Source organism: Callospermophilus lateralis, chromosome 17, assembly GCF_048772815.1.
Source record: "Callospermophilus lateralis isolate mCalLat2 chromosome 17, mCalLat2.hap1, whole genome shotgun sequence".
In the NCBI taxonomy this organism is placed as follows: domain Eukaryota; kingdom Metazoa; phylum Chordata; class Mammalia; order Rodentia; family Sciuridae; genus Callospermophilus; species Callospermophilus lateralis.
In genome coordinates, this window is record NC_135321.1 from 72,766,535 (window position 1) to 72,788,327 (window position 21,793).

The 21,793-nt window shown below is 60.9% G+C and overlaps 1 protein-coding gene across 1 annotated transcript in view; it reads left to right on the forward strand.

The window, feature by feature from the left end:
• Positions 1-15,571, forward strand: part of Phf2 (PHD finger protein 2) — a 56,936-nt gene extending 41,365 nt beyond the window's left edge. The window contains exons 13-22 of the mRNA XM_077105631.1: positions 86-205; positions 568-683; positions 2,636-2,814; positions 2,926-2,996; positions 3,715-3,875; positions 8,959-9,233; positions 10,860-10,955; positions 11,438-11,547; positions 12,310-12,688; positions 13,498-15,571. Coding sequence (XP_076961746.1) covers positions 86-205; positions 568-683; positions 2,636-2,814; positions 2,926-2,996; positions 3,715-3,875; positions 8,959-9,233; positions 10,860-10,955; positions 11,438-11,547; positions 12,310-12,688; positions 13,498-13,586 — 1,596 coding nt within the window. The 3' untranslated portion in view covers positions 13,587-15,571. The remainder of the gene's footprint in view (positions 1-85; positions 206-567; positions 684-2,635; positions 2,815-2,925; positions 2,997-3,714; positions 3,876-8,958; positions 9,234-10,859; positions 10,956-11,437; positions 11,548-12,309; positions 12,689-13,497) is intronic.
• Positions 15,572-21,793: the final 6,222 nt, after the last annotated feature.

The window sequence follows — 21,793 nt, forward strand, 5'->3', positions numbered from 1 at the left end:
GGGGCCAGGCTTCAATGGTGTAAACCAAGGGAGCCCTGCTCATCCTCCACGTCTGCCTCTGAGTCATGAATGCCATGCTTTCTAGGCTCCAAAGAGTGTCCTGAGTGTTCCCAACAAGGACATGGTCCACACACAGAACGACGTGGAGCGGCTAGAGATCCGCGAGCAGACCAAGAGCAAGTCGGAGGCCAAGTGGAAGTACAAGGTGCGGTTGTGTGTGTGAGTGTGAGCCGAGGTCGGTGCATGACTCCCTGCATGCGTGAGGGTGGTAAGGTACTGGACAGGCAGTGCCCTGAGGCACCTCTGCAGGTCTGGAGGGTGCACAATCCCCCCTGAGAGTCACTTGCTGTGAGGCAGCGTGGATGCAAAGCCCACATGCCACGCTGGGTGAGTGGCATTTCACTGTCTTCGCCATCAGTGCCCTGGTGTGTGTCGCTGCTCCCTGGGAGCCAGGAGGGCCCTGCAGGCCTGGGGCTGACCAGCCGTCCCAGCTGTTGAGTGACTTTCCAGGCCTGTGCCTCTGCCCCCGCCCCGGGGCTCAGCAACGACCCCCACTCTTGCTTTCAGAACAGCAAACCCGACTCCCTACTGAAGATGGAGGAGGAGCAGAAGCTGGAGAAGTCGCCCCTGGCTGGGAACAAGGACAAGTTTTCCTTTTCTTTCTCCAACAAGAAACTCCTGGGGTATGTGAGGGGGCTCAGGTTGGGGGGTGACCCCACCGCACATGCCACACAGGGACCGCGTCACGCACATGCAGATGCTGTGCAGGCATCCTGTGCCTCACACACCCTACACAGGCACACGCGGCACACTCCTGCACACTGCAGCACGTCCGTCACACCTGGGGAAACCCAGTGGACACTCCCTGCCCAGCACGTGCACACAGCTCCCTGCATGGACAGACCCCACTCTCCACCAACACGTGTACACTGCATCATAACCCCACCCACACCTACATACACACGCCACACGTGCATTTCACACCAGACACACACACACACACACACACACACACACGCTCACAGCCTTTGGCCGATGCACCCTCAGTTGGGCTCTTCTGCCTCCAAGCTGCTGACCTCACTCACTGTAGCTCTGCGCATGGCATGCCTTGGTCAGGGCCAGGGCCAGGCCTTGGTCAGGGCCAGGCTTCAGGAAAGCTGAGCCTCTGCTTCCAGCAAGCTCGGCCCGTGGGGCAGCTGGGAGGAGGGAGCCTGCAGCGGGCAGGGAGGGAGCCCCAGTTGACTGCCTGGCTGTCACGAAGGCACTGAGGTGGTGAGCAGGGGAGCCCAGTGGCCAGTGGGATGGGGCAGTGTGAACCCAGCAGTCTCCTAAGTGCACCTGAAATCATGGCTGTGAGGGGCACCACGGGGAAGGGTTTGTGGGCCCCTAGGTGTGGAGGCCTGTCCTCCGTGGGAGCCAGGAGGGCTTTCTATTGAAGGCGCAGGGCACCAGCCTCGGAGCTCAGATAGGAGCCAGGGGTGCTGTGGTGTGAACCAGGCTGTGGACTTCCAGTCTCCGGCTCCAGGGTCTGCCTGTCCTGGGCACAGACATGTCCCCGAGGTGTCCCCATTGCCTGCTGAATCAGACAGGTCCTGGTGGGAGTGGTGGCCACTTTTCTGCAGTGGCCACTGAGTGACATGGTTGGATCTCAGGTTCCTCACCCGGGAGATGGGAGGAGGCCCCCTGGGGTGGTGAAGAAACCGGCAGGTGCCAGGGCTGACCCTGGTGAGAGGCAGCGTCCTTTTCTGGGTGAGCCCACAGTTGCTCAGCAGGTGGTAGCTTGTATGGTCTGGTCCTGGTGCCCTGACCCGATGGCCTCGGGCTTGCCCCTAATGTGCACTGCCTGCAGGTCTCGGGAGGCTTTTCAGTGGGATTGGTTCCTTGATGGCACCTAGAGTTTAGAGATGGGATGAGAAAGGTGGGCGTGACTCTGGCTACGCGTGCCCCTGTGCACATGCGCGTGTTGGATGCGCAGCTCTAAAGCCGCAGTCTGGATGCTGCCCTTTTTCGAGAGCACTGGAAGCAGCCGCTGCCCCACGCACTGTCCGCGCACCAGCCTCCCCTTCACTTAGAACTCAGCTGCGCCTGTTTGAAGTTCCAGGAATTTCTGCTTCTCCCTGCTGTCCCCGCCATTGATCGGGTCCTAGGGCCCCGGGGCCCAGGCTGGAGCTGCGAGGGCTGAGCACGTGGGTGCGTCTTGCCTGGAGCATTCTTCCTGGCCCCAGCAGAGATGAGTTATGTATTTCTTAGGCCAGGAAGCGTACACTGTGGCCCTGAAGGTATCTTTCCAAAACAGCTTGCAGAAAAAGACAGGAGGGTTGGCCAGTTCCCCATCTAAGACTCAGTGTGTGTCAGGATTGTCTAGCAGGCTGGCAGAGGGCCTGTGCGTGTTTGGGGGCCCTGTTCTCAGAAGGACTTTCTCTGTACCACATGAGCTGCATATCAGGACCACACGCCAGGCTACAGGGCATTGAGGAGGTGGCCGTGGGCTTGGGGAGTATCTCCTTTCTATGGACAGGTGACCTCCTACAAGGCAGTCTTGTCTTCTGCCACCAACTGCTTCCAAGGGATGCTGGGACCAGGGTTCCAGGGGAGATCCTCATAGCCTGCTGACCTGCGTCCTTCTGCCCCCTAGCTCCAAGGCCCTCAGGCCCCCGACGAGCCCTGGTGTATTTGGGGCCCTGCAGAACTTCAAGGAAGATAAGGCCAAGCCCGTGCGGGATGAGTATGAGTACGTGTCAGATGACGGGGAGCTTAAGATCGATGAGTTTCCCATCAGGAGGAAGAAGAACGCCCCGAAAAGGGACTTGTCCTGTGAGTACAGCGTGGGCGTGGGCGGGGGCTCCGGCGGCCCATCCTGGCCGTGCGAGAGGTCAGTACCTGGCCAGCTCCATGCAGGAGGACTCACATCTGCTCTGCTTTCAGTCTTGTTGGACAAGAAGGAGGTTCTTCCCACGCCTGTCACGAAGCCAAAGCTGGAGTCGGCAGTGTACAAGGTGAGCCCTCTTCCGGGGCCAGCTCGGGGGGCCCAAGGCTCAGTGGGGTGGTCCTTGTGTCTCTGCTTGAGGCGACCAGGGGCCTCCGCCCTCGCCCTGCCTTCTCCTCAGCGTTCTTACTGTGGGTTTGGGCTCAGATGTGCCTGCCTGAGCCCTTGGCCACCTGAAGAGCCACCCCCTGGCCCCAGTCAGAGCCATCACTGGGGAGATAGGTGCAGTAAGACGCCCCGGGGTAGAAGTCTGCGGGAGGGGACTGTGGTCAGGAGGGGGTTTGTACTCAGATGACCTGCAAGACCACCATGCAGAGGCCCTCTCTGAGGATCTGGGGTCTCTGCCCCAGGAGCCACTTGCCAGGGGGCTGATCTGGAGCTGAGGCTGCTGCCCAGGGCCTGGAGTTCTGGGGGACTGCAAGTGCTCCCCCCGTGCCCTGCTCCTCCTGCCATGGCAGCCTCACCCTGGGCTCTCTCATGTGGGACCTTTGCTGTAGAAATGGTGTAGGTGGCCCTGGGGTCCTGGAGACAGCCCGGCACCCTTGCCAGCCCCGCGTGTCTGGCTGGCTCCTCCCTCAGTTCGGGGGCCTTGGGCAGACCCTGGCAGTGCTCATTAGCAAGAGAGGGCTCTGTAAGAACTTTCCTTATGTTTCTCCCTGAAGGGAAAAAGCGATCCCCCACCCTCCTTCCACGCCCCTGCACTGACCAGCACTTTTGTCCCCATGTAGCACAGTGACGACTCCTCGGATGAGGGCTCTCTGCACATTGACACGGACACCAAGCCTGGACGCAACGCCAAAGTCAAGAAGGAGAGTGGCTCAGCGGCTGGCATCCTGGACCTGCTGCAGGCTAGTGAGGAGGTCGGGGCGCTCGAGTACAACCCCAACAGGTGGGCCCCGGCCGCGTCCTGCAGCATCCGGGCAGCGGCCGCCCGCGGGCACACGGCCAGACCCTCGGCTCGGGCAGTGAGGCGTGCCACAGGGTAGAGGCTCTAGGAACTGGGCTGTACCTAGTCTCAGGACAGCGCAGAGTCCCACACAGTTGGGGAAACGGAGGCGCAGCGAGCTCAACCCTCTTGCCTGACCCCAGCTCCAAGGTAGCAGACAGGCCTAGGGTCACGGTCTGCTTGATTTGAGAACCAGAGCTTTGGGGGTTCCCGAAGTATTGTCTGGTGCTGGGCTCTGCTGTCCTGGAGTGAGCCCTGGTCCCTTGTCACACCTTGGCCTGAGGAAGGCAGGGCCCTTGCGACCTGTTGGGTGCTCGCTCCATTTCCCAGATCTGCGTTTTAGTCTCTGGTTTCTGGAGGTGACCACTTAGATGGAGCTACTGACAGCTCAGCATGGCCCTCGGGGCTGCTCCGGGGCAGGTGGACGCTGAAGGCCTGGCCTGCTCTTGGATGGCGGAGGGGCTCTGGAAAGGAGGATTAAGAGCTTGATTGAGAAGGTTTTGCTAAATCAGTTGGCTGGGTTTTGTTTCATAAATGGCTGTTTGTGTGCAGTATCACATTCACCCCTCCAGCTGCAGGCCCTGTCTTTCAGCGGGAGTGAAGCATGACTAGAGGGGTCCACAGCACCTTGGGGGACAGATTTCCTGCTTGGCATGAGGTCATTTCTGTTCTGTCCTTACTGCAGAGATGATTGTAGCCAGGAGGTGAAGGCTGGCCGCCTGGCCCTCCCCAGTGGAGGCTGCAGCCCTGCGCGGGGCTCCCTGCAGCCTGGCAGGGGCTGCTTGCCTTCCAGGAGGAGGTACGTGCTAGCTGAGCTTCCGTGACTGACCCTGGGGATACCCTGGAGCCCCACAGAGAGGACTAAAGGCCAGGGGCTGGGGTGAGACTGAGGTCTCCCAGGATGAGGTCAGATGGAGCTGAGAGCCTTGGCCTGGGTCACCAGGTACCTTGCTGTGGATGCTGTACAGGGGGACTCTCAAGGGCAGAGTGGGGACAGAGATGGGGAGGTTCTGTGCCCAGGACAGGAGGCCCATCTGCTAAGGAGGCACCCAGAGCTGCCCCAGCCCCTGTGCCTCTTGGGGATGGGCCCTGAAGACACCGCATGTGACCTCTTGCACGTGCATGCACAAGCACACGTGCCTGCGGGGCCTCCAGGGCCAGCTGGCCCCCACAGCCTGCTGCAGGCAGTTCCTCTCCTGCAGTCCCCCATTTGGAGTGTAGGTCAGTTTTTGATGGTCCATTTGCTCTGCTGTAAGTACTAGCTGTTTGGAAAAAAAAAAAAAACAGCTAAAGAAAACTGGAGGAAAATATGTTAATTTCTGTGGATGGTTTGCTTAGTGTTTACCGCTGTGGAAGAAAGGAGAGGATTCGGGTATGATAATTGGAGGATTAAAGTATTATTTTCCATGCTGACTGGTTAAACTTTGCTCATTGATTCACCAGTGACGGTGGACGGACAGGCTGGGCGTGAGGTCCCCACCCTCTGGGGTCGCCCAGATGGCCTGGGTGGACAGATCACTTCTGCACGGGCTCCAGGGGGGGCCCCTCCACCTGTATTGGGGAACCTCGTGATGGGTGTCTCGGCATCACCTTGTGGCCCAGGTCGGGGGCAGGGTAAGGCCTAGTGCAGAGGGTTCAAGAGCAAATAGCTCCTACTGGTGGCCTGTCCCTGCTCAGAGAGGTCAGTGAGGATGGTACAGTGGTGACAGAGCACGGGCAGCTGCTGGCCTTGGCACCGCAGCCAGGCAGTGTGACAGCGCAGCCCTGCGGGGCAGCGGAGGGGCAGCTCCCGGAGCACCTCCCAGGGAGCTCAGCACCGTCCTCTTGATGTTTCATGGCCATGGTGGGGGCCTGTGAGGCAGCTCTCATGGAGGGCTATGGAGACTGGTGGCTCAGGGAAAGGACCCTCAGAGGGCTGTGGGCCTGGGCCTCCCGCACGTCCCTTGAAGGGGGGTCTCCTGCAGGTTTGCCTGGCGGCTGCAGGGCCATTTATGCGTGCTGTGGCCAGATCGCTCCGCCACCCTCTGTCAGGCCCCGTAATTGGGGACTCACTTGCTGCTGAGCAGCGACATCTCCAGGTCCCTGGTGCTTCAGCCTGTGTCTGGGCAGCACGCCCCCCACTGCCCTGGCCCCTCTCATCTCATGTGTGCTCTGCCTCCCGTGAGGGGTTGAGGTGCACGAGCCTCTCTCCCCCACGCAGAAGTCCTGTCCTGGGCCCGACACCCCTTCTGCGCCCTGCTCACCCCGCTCTCAGCAGCTTGTCCTGCCTTCACATCTCAGGGGCTGGGGGAAGGGGAGGGCCGAGGCTGGAGAGAGGATGCTGGCGCAGAACAAGCCTCCTTAGCAGTGGGCTCGGGGAGGGAGGAGGCAGGGGTACTGTGTGCCTCTGGTCGGGGCGGGACTGATCCCCACTGGTGACAGGACTACTCTGCAGGCTAGAGTGGGCCATCCCGCCCTGGGTTGGAGGAGTGCAGGGCAGTGGACAGGAGGCCCGCATAGAGCTACGGGGAAATGCGGGCTCTCCGTCCCGGCCGCCTGTGGTGTCTGGAGCCTGAGCCTGACTCACCATCTCCAGAAGGGGCCGGGCGTTGGCATTTTTGGGCCTTTCTGAGGCACACAGGCGGGGGTCCTTGTTGAGGCAGGGCATGGCCTGGGCGGGGCAAGGCTCCACAAGGACACTGGGGCTGGGCTCCATGGTGCGGATGGTGGGAGGCTCCCCAAGAATCCCAGAACTTGGCCTCAGGGGGCCTTGCCATCTAGCAGCTTCCAGCCCCAGCTCTGTGGAGTGACCATGGTCATCCCGTCCCACCTTTCCCTGAGCCTGGCTTTGGAAGCTGCATCTGGAAGGAGGGACACCAGTGCAGCCAAGAAGGCACAGGCACAGGAATGGGGCAGGGGACAAGGAGCTGGCCAGAATGCCAGCTGGCTGCTGTGGGCGGCGAGGCCTGGAGCTAGAGGGCAGCAGAGGACTGGGGAGCAGGGCCCCAGAAAGCCTGGGAGTCTGCCTGGAAGCTGCCAGAGACGGGGAGTGTGGGTTGGGCAGAGGTGCAGCTGTGCCTGTCCAGGTGGGCACAGGAACAGGAGCATTTCTGATGCAGGTGTGGGTGTGGATGCAGGTGTGGGCGTAGGTGTAGATGCAGGTGTGGGCATAGGTGCAGGTGTGGGTGTGGATGCAGGTGTAGGTGTAGGTACAGGTGTGGGTGTGGATGCAGGTGTGGGCATAGGTGCAGGTGTGGGTGTGGATGCAGGTGTGGACATAGGTGTGGATGCAGGTGTGGGCGTAGGTGTGGGTGTGGATGCAGGTGTGGGCGTAGGTGTGGATGCAGGTGTGGGCATAGGTGCAGGTGTGGGTGTGGATGCAGGTGTGGACATAGGTGTGGATGCAGGTGTGGGCGTAGGTGTGGGTGTGGATGCAGGTGTGGGCGTAGGTGTGGATGCAGGTGTGGGCATAGGTGCAGGTGTGGGTGTGGATGCAGGTGTGGGCGTAGGTACAGGTGTGGGTGTGGATGCAGGTGTGGACATAGGTGCAGGTGTGGGTGTGGATGCAGGTGTAGGTGTAGGTACAGGTGTGGGTGTGGATGCAGGTGTGGACATAGGTGTGGATGCAGGTGTGGGCATAGGTGCAGGTGTGGGTGTGGATGCAGGTGTGGGCGTAGGTGCAGGTGTGGGTGTGGATGCAGGTGTGGGCGTAGGTGCAGTTGTGGGTGTGGATGCAGGTGTAGGTGTAGGTACAGGTGTGAATGCAGGTGTGGGCGTAGGTGCAGGTGTGGGTGTGGATGCAGGTGTGGGCGTAGGTGCAGTTGTGGGTGTGGATGCAGGTGTAGGTGTAGGTACAGGTGTGGATGCAGGTGTGGGCATAGGTGCAGGTGTGGGTGTGGATGCAGGTGTGGGCATAGGTGCAGGTATGGGTGTAGATGCAGGTGTGGGCGTAGGTGCAGGTGTGGGTGTGGATGCAGGTGTGGGCATAGGTGCAGGTATGGGTGTAGATGCAGGTGTGGGCGTAGGTGCAGTTGTGGGTGTGGATGCAGGTGTAGGTGTAGGTACAGGTGTGGATGCAGGTGTGGGCGTAGGTGCAGGTGTGGGTGTGGATGCAGGTGTGGGCATAGGTGCAGGTATGGGTGTAGATGCAGGTGTGGGCGTAGGTACAGGTGTGGGTGTGGATGCAGGTGTGGGCATAGGTGCAGGTGTGGACATAGGTGTGGATGCAGGTGTGGGTGTGGATGCAGGTGTGGGTGTAGGTGCAGGTGGGGGTATGGGTGCAGGTGTGGGTGTGGATGCAGGTGTGGGTGTAGGTGCAGGTGGGGGTATGGATGCAGGTGTAGGCGTAGGTGCAGGTGTGGGGACAGGTGTGGATGCAGGTGTGGGCGTAGGTGCAGATGTGGGGACAGGTGTGGGTGCAGGTGTGGATGCAGGTGCACATGCAAGCAGATACGTAGGTGTAGGTGTGGGGAGAGTCTATTCTTGAGAGGGGAGTGCTGTTCTTTCTGGGTAGCGTGGTGAGTGGGAGGTGCCGGGAAGGAATGTCCTCAGTGAGGGCTGAGGTTGGGGGTCTGTGGTGGGGAGAGCAGCCCAGGGTGCCCTGAGGGGTGCACAGGGCTGGCAGGAGTGCAGGGGGGGAGGGCTGGTCCTGCTGGCCAGCCTTGAGATGGCAAAGCCTGGGGCATGATCATGCAGGACCTACCGTCCCCCTGTGTGTCTCCCTTCTGTGACCCATTTCTGTCCCAAGGCCTCCACCCTCCCCAGAGTGTGGCTGGGTGAGCAGAGGGGCTGCCTGACCTCTGTCCAAGGGAAGTCATCAGCCACACCACCTCTCTGCTCCATGCCCTCTGCTTGTCACCCAGGCCAGTGACTATGTGGCCCCTGGGCTGTGGGCTGTTGGAAGTCCAAGCGTCCTGGGCTGCAGACTGCGGGCTGCAGGCTCGATTGTGTCCTGGACTGAGGACCACTGTGTACAGTGAGCTGTGGGCTATGCTCTGGGCTGTGGACCTGGGGCTGTGGCTGAGTCCCTGTCTCTCTGTGTCCCCAGCCAGCCGCCGGCGTCCCCCAGCACACAGGAAGCCATTCAGGGAATGCTGTCCATGGCCAACCTGCAGGCCTCTGACTCCTGCCTGCAGACCACGTGGGGCGCTGGCCAGGCCAAGGGCAGCTCACTGGCAGCCCATGGTGGCCGGAAGAACGGAGGTGGCAGCAAGAGCTCAGGCAAGCGGCTGCTCAAGAGGGCCGCCAAGAACAGCGTGGACCTGGACGACTACGAGGAGGAGCAGGACCACCTGGACGCCTGCTTCAAGGACTCAGACTATGGTGTGTGGTGCTGCCGGGGCAGGGGCACTGCGGCCAGGGATGGGGCCGGTGCCCGTGGCGGGCAGGAACCTCACATCCGGGGCTGTGCCCACCGGGAGCTCTTCCTGGAGCTGAGCCCTTTTTGATTTTGAGATGTCACTTACATGTCATAAAAGCCACCCGTAAAGGTTGGCAGTTCAGTGGGCTTTGGTGTCCTCAGAGGTGTGTGTGTCCACAGCCACCTTCATCACATCTCCCGGAGAAAACCCTGACCTCCAACAGTCGCCCCTCTCACTTCCCGGCCCCGGGCAGCCCCTGACGTGCCGTGGGGCTCTGTGGCGCCCCTGCTCTGGGCTCACACACCTGGATCCTGCACGTCACCCATGCCCGGGGCCTGTGCCAGGGTTCCTTCCCTCTTTGAGGCTGACTCTTCCTCCAGATGTAGCCCACGTTTGTCTGTCCATCCGGGGACGCTTGTGTGGCTCCTGCACGTGCCTGTGCGTGCTCCCCGCTGCCCCCTACCCTCGTTCCTAGGAGGGCAGGCGGGGTCGTAGGTCACTGGGTGCTTAGCTCTCTGAGGACCTGCCCAAGGGCTTCCCATGCAGCTCTACCATTTTGTAGTGGCAGGACTTTGAGATCATTGTGTCCACCCTGCCTCTGTGTGAGACCCCAGGTGGCACTGTGGCCACATCGGAGGTGTGGCAGGTAGTTAGAAATGGGCTGTAGCTCTGGCCTCCTGCCGTGACCGCGCCTCCATCTCCCATCCAGAGGGCCAGAGAGCAAGAAGCCTGTCTGCGTGCCTCGGAGAAGGTTCTGGGTGTGGGGTGCTGGGGCAGGCCCACTGTTCCCAGGGCTGGACATGCCTTGCTTAGTCCAGAACTTTCTCCCAACACACGTACTACTGGCCAGAGGCTGGGGCCTTGCCAAGCTTGGCCGCCGTGAGTTGGAGAGCTCCCACACACCAGGCTGGCCGAGCCCCACATCTGGTGGACAGATCTGGGCCTGCAGCGGGGCCCGCCCTGTTGACAGGCAGACTGACAGCTCTGCGGACTCCTGTTTTCTGCACTCCTTCAGGGTGTGGAGTGCGGGCTCCTGCTGCTGCCTCCCGAGTCACAGGCCCTGGGGTTCCTCTGCAGGCCTTGGAGGCTGAGGGACCATGATCCACAGTGCAAGGGTCCCCGGCAAGTCCGGGGGCAGCTCCTGCTGGCCACTGTACTGCTTTGCATGGCTCCTCCTCTGAGACTCACTGCAGAGCCCACCCAGCTCCTGGCCTTGGATGGTGGCAGACGGTTCATGAGGAAGCTGGAGACCCAGAATTCTGTCCCCAGAGCTGGGTGCCCTGCTGGGGGCCCGTCCCTCCCTGGTCTTCCCGCCTCTGCCACAGCTAGCCTCGAGGTGGGGCCTCCCGAGGTCCCGGGCTCTGTGGACAGCTGTGTGGACGGTGGTCCTGAGAGCATGAGGCCAGGTGGGGCAGACGTGGCTGGTCAGGTGGATGCAGGCGCCTTCTCGTCTGTGCCCACGCGTGGGGTGGTCACTGTGTGGCAGGCCTGGGGCTGGGCTCCGGGGCACCAGTCAGGGAGGTCTGTTGCGCTGCAGCCCAGCTGCGTCCAGCTGCTCAGGGGCCCATCCTCCTTTCGCCTCCCTCAGTTTACCCCTCGCTGGAGTCTGATGAAGACAACCCCGTCTTCAAGTCCCGGTCAAAGAAGAGGAAAGGCTCAGACGACGCTCCCTACAGCCCCACAGGTAGCGCCCAGGGGGGCCACGCGACACTGACGTGGACGGCTGTGTCCTCGTCTGCCGTCCCTCTGGCCACTGGGAATGTGGGCTTTGCTCTGTGCTAGTCCTATCCCATGGCTGGGTGGCCTGTCGGAGGGACTGGTCAGCTGCCTGCAAGGGCATGACTGGGACTCTGCTTTGGGTCACAGGCCCCAGGCCAGGTACTAGGAAGCCCCTGGGGTGGGCCCCTCTTCCCAGGTGAGGGGTCTGCTAGTGGAGAGACGCCTGCCGAGGTGGCTGGTGGCCTCCCAGGTGGCCCCCGCTGGCCTTCCTGACTCGCAGGCTTTGCCCGGGAAACCTGATGTGGTGCCCGCTGTGGACAGGCCAGTGCTCTGTCTCCTCGCTGGCAAGGCCTGGTGCTCGGGGTCCTGTGGACTCGGGGATGGGCCGGGGTGAGAGGTGGATGGACTGTGGCTGAAAGCTCAGGGGCTGGCCCTTCTCTTCCACAGCAAGGGTCGGCCCATCGGTGCCAAGACAGGACAGGCCTGTGCGGGAGGGGACGAGAGTGGCCTCTATTGAGACCGGGCTGGCGGCGGCTGCGGCCAAGCTATCCCAGCAGGTGAGGAGGGGCTAGCGGGGGACTCCCTGAGGCCGGGCCCAACACCCCGACCCCAGATGTCCCCATCCTCCGTCCCCACACACAGACCACCTGGGCTGGGGGGTTTCAGGCTTGGGAACGTTTACTTACAGGGTGGCCCATTCCGTCCAAGCCCAGAGCCTGGGGGGAGAGGGGGGAGCCAGCGTTGAAGGCCTGGGCCCCTCACCCTGGGTCCCTCGCCCTGGATGAGCACCTCTTGCTGAGGCTGGGCTGTTCTGGTGCAGGGGGTGCCCCCGAGGGACCTCCATGACTCTCACCCTTGGCGCCCCTGGGAGGGGCCCTTCCCCTCCCCTGAGGTCCTGCCTTTTCCAGCTGTCCACATGGAGACGGATGGTGGCCTGTCCACCATCAGGCTCTGCTCTCCCAGCCCAGACAGGGTCCTGGAGCCCAGGTGCCCAGTCCACCAGGCCTGACTCCATCCGGGTACCCCCCACAGGAGTTAGTAGGATCAAAGTGAATGAGAGGCCCATGGCAGCTCAGAGTGCCTGGCCCCTGTGCCCACCCACCAGGGGAATGCACACCGTGTAGGGGGCCCGCAGTGGCCGCGTGTCCCAGCTGGGCCAGGCTCAGGCCCGGAGCCCTTCCTGCTCAGCCCGCTCTGGCGAGTGTGGTGGCCCCTCCCCAGGCCCAGCACTGATGTGCGGGGCCGGGCCCCCTGGGTTCTGACCGGACGTGTGTCCGAAGCTGCCCTGCGGGTCACACACCTGCATGTTTTGTTCAAAGGAGGAACAGAAAAGCAGGAAGAAAAAGAGCACTAAAAGGAAACTGACCCCCAGCACCGCCTCTCCCTCCGCCTCTGCCTCGGCTGGCACCACCTCGGCCTCCACCACGCCGGCCTCCACCACCCCAGCCTCCACTACCCCGGCCTCCACTACCCCGGCCTCCACCAGCACGGCCAGCAGCCAGGCCTCTCAGGAGGGCAGCTCACCTGAGCCCCCGCCTGAGTCACACAGCAGTAGCCTGGCTGACCACGAGTACACAGCGGCCGGCGCCTTCGCGGGGGCCCCGGCTGGCCGTGCCTCCCAGCCCATGGCCCCTGGAGTCTTTCTCACACAGAGGCGGCCCTCTGCGTCGTCCCCCAACAACAACACTGCTGCCAAAGGTAGCCCCGTCCTGCCTGCCCCTGCTGGGCCCCGGGGCAGCCCCAGACTTGCAGCCCCTGTCCCTCGATAGAGGACGGCACATGGCCAGGGCAGGTTCTGGCCTCAGGACGGCAGACACTGGGGTCTGAGCTAGCTCCCGTCTGGACATCCGCCTGCCCCCGTGGCAAGGCACACAAAAGTCTGCAGCCGGCCTGCTCGGGGTTGATGTCGGGGAGAGTTGGCCTCCGTGGAGACCAGGGGAGAGGGCTGCCCATCAGATCGGGGCCGGGACAGCCTCTGGTCCTGTGGATGAGGCTCAAGTCTGAAGCTCTGGGGTCCTACAGAGCTGGGTGTGGTCAGCCATTTGCCAGGGGTGGGGCTGGGACCGACCTGGCACGCACTGGGCTGCTTGCAGGGTCACCAGCCCCTCTGTGTGGGCTGGACATTGTGTCAGCCAGGTCCCCTCTGACCCCCTGTGTCTTCATCTCCTGTTCCTGCCGGGCCTCCCTAGCTGCCCCCTGGTCACGGACCCCGCTGGCTGTGGGGACTGGTGGGTGTACGGTGCCAGGCCCAGGGTGACCTCGAGTCCCCGAGCCTGAGTCTACCCGCCCACCGTGGCCCCTGTGGACGCAGCGGCCTCTGAGCTGGGTGCTGTAACTTGGCTGGACTCGGAGCTCAGAGCTGTGGCCACAGAGGCCCATTTTTGCAGAGAAAGGTGGGGGCTCAGGGGCTGCAAGCTGACCCAGTGTCGGGGGGCCCCGTGACCCGGCTCGCTGTCCCCTTTGCCCTCTCACCCTTGTGTTTTGTGTCCCCTCCCCCACCCTCTTAGGAAAACGTACTAAAAAGGGTATGGCCACGGCCAAGCAGCGGCTCGGAAAGATCCTGAAGATCCATCGCAACGGCAAGCTGCTCCTTTAGAGCTCGGAAGCCAGCATCCTTCTGCTCTGCTCAGGACCCCGGAGCCCCGCGAGAACATCCGCCCCCCGGGAGGGTGGTCGAGCTGCCTCACCCAGGGAGGGCCTCGCTTCCTCCCAGCCACCACACCCCCAAACGAGCGTCTGTCCCTTGAGCAGGCGGAGCGAGCCAAGCATGGCCGTCCCTCGTTTTGAATACGGACATCCTTTCTCAAGTTGCTTAGAGTGACCAGTTCCTGAAAAGCGGCCCTGCCAGTTTGAGGATCATTCCAATTTCAGGACAGCCTCCAGGCACCCGGTGCATGGGTGTGATTGCGGGGGCCTCCGCAGCTCTGCTGGGAGCACGAGTCCTTCGAGGAAGGTAGAGTGAGCCAATGCTCACCAGCCCCAGAGTCTGAGCTGGCCACAGGCTGGTAGCCTCCAGAGGCTTAAAAAAAGGCAAAGAACACAGAGAGAATGAGGAGGAGCAGGCGGGATGTTTACGTGCCCCCTTGGCTTCTCTTCCCGAGCGATTTCTCAGACAAGTCCAGAGAGCGCTGGGCCGGCCAGGAGAGGTCCGGCCCAGCTGGCAGGTGGCGGTCTAGATAGTGGGTGTTGCGCCCGAAATGCCCAGGGGCGTTTCTCTGGGGCGACCAGGACCAGCCACTGGGTTGGTGTGTTAGCGGGTGGGGGAGCCACCGTAGGATCCCCAGGGGAGGGCGAGGGCCCGGCCACGTCTCCCATGTCTCCGGGCCCCGGGGGCCCAGGCCAAGCCTCGTGGAGGGGCCCCACCGACTCTGCCGGCTGCACCCGGGAGAAGCACTTCTCGGCCGAGGCCCCTGCCCCAAGACTGGCGGGCTGGAGGGCGGCCAGGTGGCTGGGGGCCGCGGGGATGGCACTTCTCTGTTCTCCCGGGCTGGCTGGCGGGTGGTGTCGCGGGCACGGCCGTCCCCGGATGGCTGGCTGCCCCGCGTCGCAGAGGGTCTGGATTTGTTTCTCAGGCAATCCTGTATTTTAATTTTAGATGTATTTCCTGAAGCATATTTTTCATAGAATGTAGCGTGTAAATAGCTTTTTAAACGACTTCTTTTTTACAAGAGCAAAAGTATCTTTAGGAATTTCTTTCTATAGAGTCCTTCATTAACCTTTATACGAGTTTTTTGCCGACTCTGATGGACAGTTGGGTTCCAGTGCTTTTTTTTTTTTTTTTTTTTTTTTGATTCTTTTTCCTTCTTTCCTTTTGTTCTTCTCCTTCTTCTTCTTTTTTTTTCTTTTAGGAACTAAGGTATTGCCTGAAAAACAAGTGCTGTCTGTGCAGCCTTACACTCTGTCTTCACAGAAGCAAACAGTACACAAAAGATGGATTTCAGACACATTCTGAAGATGACTCTTCAGCTTTCATACCAGCTCTTTGTTTTCCTTCTTGTATGACGAGGGGGTCGGGGGGACAGTTATTTTACTAGCACCTTGTGAAGTGTTTTCTGTGTTTTGTGACGCTGTAATTTATTAATGTTTGTAGCTTTTTATATTTGTACATTTCTTATGAGCTTTGTTTATATACCCATTACCTGGATGTTTCGTCCACGGGGAGAAGCAGTTTGGCGGAGGCCTTATCCACCCCCACTGTCCTGTTAGGAGGGACGCCGTCCCCAGGGCCCGAGGCTGGGAGAGGGGAAGTCTCACAGGGCCCCAGGCTTACTCAGAACTGGCGTTTTTAAAGTTTCCTTTTCCCTGTCCTTGTTGAACATTTATATAATCTAACCCGGGCATCAAGCTGTGTTCTCTCTCTCTCTCTCTCTCTCTTTCCTTCTCTCCTTCTCTCCCTCTCTCTCTTTCTCTTTTTAATTTTATTATTATTTTGGCAACATGTACATTTCTAACAAAGTTTATCGTGGCTATTAAAGTGTTTTATTTCCCGATTCATATTACTCTTGTATCGAGTCCATGAGGTCTAAGGCAACTTAGACCAAAGTTTTAAAAAAGTAAAGATATTTCAGGTTTTGTACAGAACCACGTCTGCGTCATTTCTGCCTCGTTCGCCGTCCTCCCTTGTCCTCCAGAGACTGCCCGCCTGAGGCTGTCCGTGACCCCCCGGGAAAGCCTTGGGCTGTTCCACCAAGCCACAGCGCCCCAAGCTCGCTGGCAGGAAAGGACAGGAGAGATCCTCGAGGGCCCTGGGGTGGCGGCCTTTGAAATCCGAGGGCCTGGAGGACCTCGCGTGCCACCTAGGCTCTGGGACGTGTGAGATGGTCACCCCAGGGGCAAGGACCCACCTCAGCAGGCCTCATTCACAAGAGACCAGTGGAAAGGCCCTGTCCGGGACAGATTTGCTGAAATGACAGGACAGGAGGGTGCCCACCGTGCGCACTAGGTGTCCGTCCATGGCACTGGTGGGCAGGGCTGCCTGGGGGTAGATGATGCCCGTTCTGTTTAGGGCGGGTTTCCTGGGTGGGGGCCGATGACCATTCCGAAGACGACGGGTGAGACGGTCCCAAGGGTCCCAGGGACAGCTGATGAGTAGTCTTGCCCCACTAGCAAGGCCCTGTGCATGCCCCAGCCACCAGGGGTCTCCAGTGACGGGGGGCACCAACCTCAGATAAGCAGCGGGAGATGCGCGAAATTGGCCAAGGTCGCCCAAGGCCACCAGGCTGTAGGTCACTGGACAAAGATGAGCCCTATTTACTAATACCCTAAGCAAACATAGAGCAGATGTCCCCAAGAGAGACCCCGAGCAGACAGTCCTGCTGTGGTGGACCCCAACCATACCCAGGAGACCGCTGGCGGCTGTAACCCACAGCCTGGCGTGAGTCCCTGCTCCGTTTTTAAGTCCCTGCTGGAAGCTCCGGGAAGGTGCCCCATCCTGAGCTGAGCCCCCAGGGGTGTCTTTGGGTCCTCTGGGCTGCAGGGTGGGGCAGGGGCTGGGCTGTCACAAGGTGGTGCCCGGGGCCGTGCTGAGCCAACCAGCACCTGGGATCCTCATGGGCGCTAATGGCCTGGCTCTCAGTGAGATGGAGGTGGCCTTGCACCCCAGCCGGGGGCTGGCCTGGAGCTCTCTCAGCAGTGCCCATGCCTCTTGGGGACAGTGCCCAGCCCTGGGCTGCTCTGTGCAGTTCCTCCAGGTGGGGTTCTGAACGCCCCCAACCTGGGGCCGAGCCCCGTGTTCTTGCAACTGAGCTTCCAGGGTGCTGGCCGACCACCATCCTAATTGCTGTGAAGACTGTCAGAGAGCTGGCCATCCTGGGCCCTGGGAGGAGCCTCCAGAGACCACCCAGCATCTCCCAGGGCCCCGGTGCCATCTTGCACTACCCTGGCCTGTTGTGAGGCTTGGGCCATGTGTTGGCCCTTGCTCTGTGCCAGGCGCCCTGTGTGTCGGTGGACCCTGGAGGAGGGTCTCTGAGCCTGTGCCAGCAGCAGGGGACACAGGCCCTGGCCAAGGCCTCCTGAACCTGATGCTCCTCCCCCAACCTCCGGATTGGTGACCACAGGCCCCTGACAGTAAGGCTGAGGGTTCAAGGCACAGGTGGATGGATACATGGAAGCCCCGGAGCCAGGCCCCTCTCTCCACAGGGGAGGATGGGGACCCCCCAGAGGAGACCTTCACTCTCCTCTTTTGCTTCCATGAGCCCCCGTTCTGCTTCTGGGACCCTCTCCTCTGCCCTCAGTGGGCACAGCTCAGGATGGCAATGGCCCCTCAAGGCCAGAGGATCCAAACCTGAGCTGTGTCTTCAGGCAGGGAGTGTTCACAGCACACTGAACAAGAGAACCGAGACCCCCATCCTCGCAGCCGGCTCGCCTGTGCACAGGCCACCCAGCACGGCATACCAAGGAGACCCGGGGAGCCCCTCTGTGGGCAGGATTGTGGCGCTCTGGAAGTGACCCTGATTGTTATCATTTCTCAGTCCCTTCATGGTGGGTGGCCTAGCAGCTTCTGACCATCCTGTTGGGTTGGGGGCCACAGGGTGCACGGCTGGGTCCTCCAGGCCCACTGGGCAGGGAGCTGCCCTGAGAGCTCTCTGACGGATGTGGCCAGTGCCGGGTGCAGGACTACGGAAGAATCAACAAACTGCCCTTCTGGTGGCATCCCCAAACCCAGCTGGATTCCACATCTGGACTCTGCGCAGATGCTGCCCCAGTCTTCACCAATGCCCATGACCCAGAGGGAGGGTTTCCCTGGCACACTTTTGCTGAGGAGTCCACCGAGGCTCAGAGCAGGCGCCAGCTACCCTGAGCAGAGCTGGACCTATGCTGTCCCTGGTCCCTGTCCCATGCAGAGTGTGTGGCCAGGCGGGGTAGGAAGGGACCGCAGGGAAGGCTCCTGAGCAGACCAGGGGGATGTGAAGATGCTCTCTGAGGCAGGTGCCAGCCCCCACAGGAGGAATCGAGGGAGGGTCTGGAGCCCACTTAGAGCAGGCCCATGTGCCCACGTGTACAGTGGCCCTGGGGATCCCACAGTTTGTGAGAAGATGGAGTGGCAGGTGGACACTGCAAGGGGCTCCCCCGTCCATTTGCCATATGTCCATCTTCTCCATGCCTCGTGGGGAGCTCAGAAAGGTGGCAGCTCAGTGTGTCTGCATGGTCCCACCTGTTCCAGTGCTCAGGTCCTGTGGGCCCTGCTGGACCCAGAGCCTGTCCCTGAACCTGCTGTGGGGAGGGAAGGGTCCAAAGCAGGAGTCAGGGGCAATGCCCAGAATGAACACCAGGGGGCAGGGCAGGGCCGGGAACAGGAGGAGCGTGGCCCTAGGTTACTTAGTGCCTGGGGCTGGGGGCCCCACGGGGCTCGGGGGGCTTGTGGGAGCCAGGGGACTGCAACTCAGGAAACAGAATTACAAGCATGCCGTGAGTGCTGGGAAGCAGACGGCAATATTCATCTGGGTTTAGTCACCAACTTTTAAGCACCAGTCTGGCCTTGTGTGCAGGCCCTCTGAGGGAGGGCCCAGGAGTACCTCTGCTTACTGCCAGGGAAACTGAGGCACGGGGTCTCAGCGCTGGTGCAGCAGGACTCAAGTACACGTGAATCAGCTTTTGAGAGAGACCCTGCCATAGGTGGCAGCCAGGAGGGCGGACACCCGGATCTGGGGACAAGCGTGGCCCTCTGGGGAAGGCTGCAGGGTCTGTGCCCGCCCCGGGTGCTGCACGGTTCTGAGGAGGAGCCTGTTTGCAGATGGAGACACTGAGGCAGAGCTCAACTGGGATCCACAGCAGCTGGGGGTCTCTGCCTCCTTGTCCCCGAGAAGAGGAGGCTGCCTAGGAGGGAGGGAGGGAGACTGACAGCACTCACTGCCCAGGGTTGGGGAAGACACAGTGCTGATTCACAAATCCCAGCTGCGTCCCCTCGTCCTGCACAAAGTCTCCTGACTGCGAATTCCCAGGGATCTGAGGGGACAAGGTTCAGAGTGAAGCCCTGGGCACCAGTGGTAAAGACTCTGAGTTTCCTGTTTCTGTGGTCCCCGCGGTCGCATTCCTTGAGCCCTACCGTGTCCTGGGAAGGGCGCTACAAGCTTTCACATGGCTCTCTGACCACTTACCGTGCTCCCCAAACTCAGATCCACAGAGGGGACAGGGGCTGGGCATGTGTCCGCTTGTCTGGACCTGGAGGACTCTCTGAGGAGGTGGTCTTTGAGCAGAGAGAACCCTGAGACCCTAGAGGGAAGAGTGTTTGGTAGGAGGAACAGCCTGCGCAAAGGCCCTGGGGCAGGAACAAGCTTGCTGAGGAGTAACAGGAGGCCGTGGGAGTGTAGAATGTGGGTTGAGAGCTGCCGGGGTCAGAGTGAGAGGCCTGGTCCTCTGGAGCCCTTGGCAGGCCCTCACCTGGCCTGGCTGTGTGGTCTTGGTGGCAGCCTCAACTTCCTCTTGTGAAGAGTAGGACGATGGCCTTGATCTGATCGAGGGATGCTCCAGGCCCAGCCCCTCTGTACCTGCCCCAGAGGCTGGAACATCTGCCCCTGGCCGGAGGGCAGGCCATCCTCATCCTGCCCTCCCTTTGACCTTGCAGCTCTTATGTCCTGATGGCCCAGGAAACTCTACACAGGAGTCCAGGGTGCAGGACACGGGCCTGTCTCGAGCGTGGTGCATGTGTCCCCAGCAGGTGTGAGGAGCAGGTGGAGGCTGCGCCCCAGGTCTCCAGGGTGCGGGGCCCCGACCCTGGTGCTTGGCTGAACTGGCGCTTCATTACACATTTACTCATTTCCAGTTTCAGTTTCCTGCTATTTTGGAGTGAATCCTTTTGATGTTTTCACAATTCACAGATTTTCATCCTCAGAACCAGTGAAGAGGGGAGGCCTGGGGCGGGGGACGCAGGGTGGGAGGGGCTGGGCCGGTGCAGAGGCCTTGGCTGCAGGAGGGGAGCCGGAGCGGCTGTCTGCAGCCTGACAAATGGCCTCCAGTAAAGCCCTGGCCTCCCTGGTGATCCGCCCACCGCCTGAGTCCAGCCGGTCGCCTCATCCAAACAACCCGGGGATGCCACCTCTGCAGAAAAATGACGCTGTTCCATTAACATCTGACACGGATTTGCAGGCCCCAAACAGACAAGCACGCGTGTAAACACCCGGCCCCAGCTGGGCCCTTGCCCGGCCTCCAGGATCCTAGTCATTAATTGTCCTCCTCCTGGCCCGGTCAGACCCTGGGCCCCAAGATCCAGCCAGTGCAATTTCAAAATCAAAATCCCTCCCTGCCTCCTGCAAACTGTATTTACCAAACAGCGGATGTGGCGGGGCTGAGCACCCGGAGAGCCTGCGCCTGCCTCTGGTGCTGGTGTTGGGGTGACCTCCGAACTCAACTTCCTCTCTGTAAAATTGGGGCGGCAACCCTCAACCCTGGCCTCCGGAGCTGGTTGAGAGGGACAGCAAGCACCTCGTGGGCTGCGGGGATCGTACCTGCCAGGTGTGAGCACTGCCCGCCCCCTGCTGTGTCCTTTGGGACAGTTCTCTTGGGCTACCTGGGCGAGGACTCAGGGTCCAGAGCTAGTGTCACCCTGCACACACCGTGGGAGGCTGTATGACCAGCTCTGATTCTTCAATTCTCCTTATTTCAGTTAATTTAATAAGTGCACAAGGCCACCTTGACCTTGAAGTGTGTGCCTTTTTATGCAGAAGAGGGAGTTTAATAGGACTGTTGTCCAGTGGAGCCTGTGTTGGCCAACAATGCCTTTTCCCTCTGTGTCAAAGGGGATCTTATGTAAACAGATGTCCCGAGTCCCCGTATGTGATGGAATCTGCATTGGTGAGCTGCAGGCCCAGGAAGACATCCCTATTTCCTTCCTGGCTTCCTTCTCTGGCCCCTTTCTTTAGCAGCTTTAGGAAAATTGCGTGCCTTTGCCTCCAGGGGGCACCAGGGGTCACAGCTACTCTGACCCCTCAATGGGGGGAGGACCTCATGGGGTTTTAACGTGGGGACAGTCACGTTACCCTCGGGCGGGCGCCACCAGGATTACAGAGGCCGACCGCATTAGCTGGGTGCCAGCTCACAGAAGGGCCCACGCAGGGTTTACTGGGGTCATTGTCATGGCTCCAAAAAGCCCTCTTCAGCCAGCCTTCCTCTGCCTCCGGGGGTGTGTTGTGATCACGGCCAAGTGTGAGTTTATCCAGGTGTTCGTGGCACACAAATCTCACACAAGACTCAGTGTCCCTGCGGGTGTGTGATTTCTGGTGTCAAACGTCAATGTTTGGGGTGCCCAGGAGCAGCCCCGAGCCGGGGGGTTGGAGGGCCGTGGGTGGCTTCTGGGAGGGGAGTCGAGGACTTGAGGAAGAGGCAGGTGAGGAATTCTGGGGACTTCTGCCCTCGGGTGCCGACCTGGATTCGCTCTGCCCTGAATTCAGCACCTACACAAGTTCTCACGGCTGTGAAGGTGTTTCCAATCCATCAGCTGCTGCTTGTTCTGGACTGAAGGGTGGCGAGTGTGCAAAGCGGCTGTGAAGGCTGTTGATGGGCCTGGGATTGCAGCCACCCTTCCTCCTCAGACAGGAAGGGCGCTGCACACTCTCCCGGGGACCCCGACACCAGCCCAGGGCTGTCTGTCTGCTTCCCTCCCCGGCTGCCCCCAGATGCAGCTTTGAAACCTCACCTCATCTGGCTGCTTTCCTGCTCAACCACCTTCTGTGGCTCCCTATTAACTGCCCTAAGGACCCCGACATTCTGCGCCCTTCCTTCTCTCCTACCTCAACTTCTACACCCCAGCAGGACAGGGCCTCCTCTGGGTGGTCAAGTGGAGCTCCTCGTGGCCCCTTTTGCCCCTGT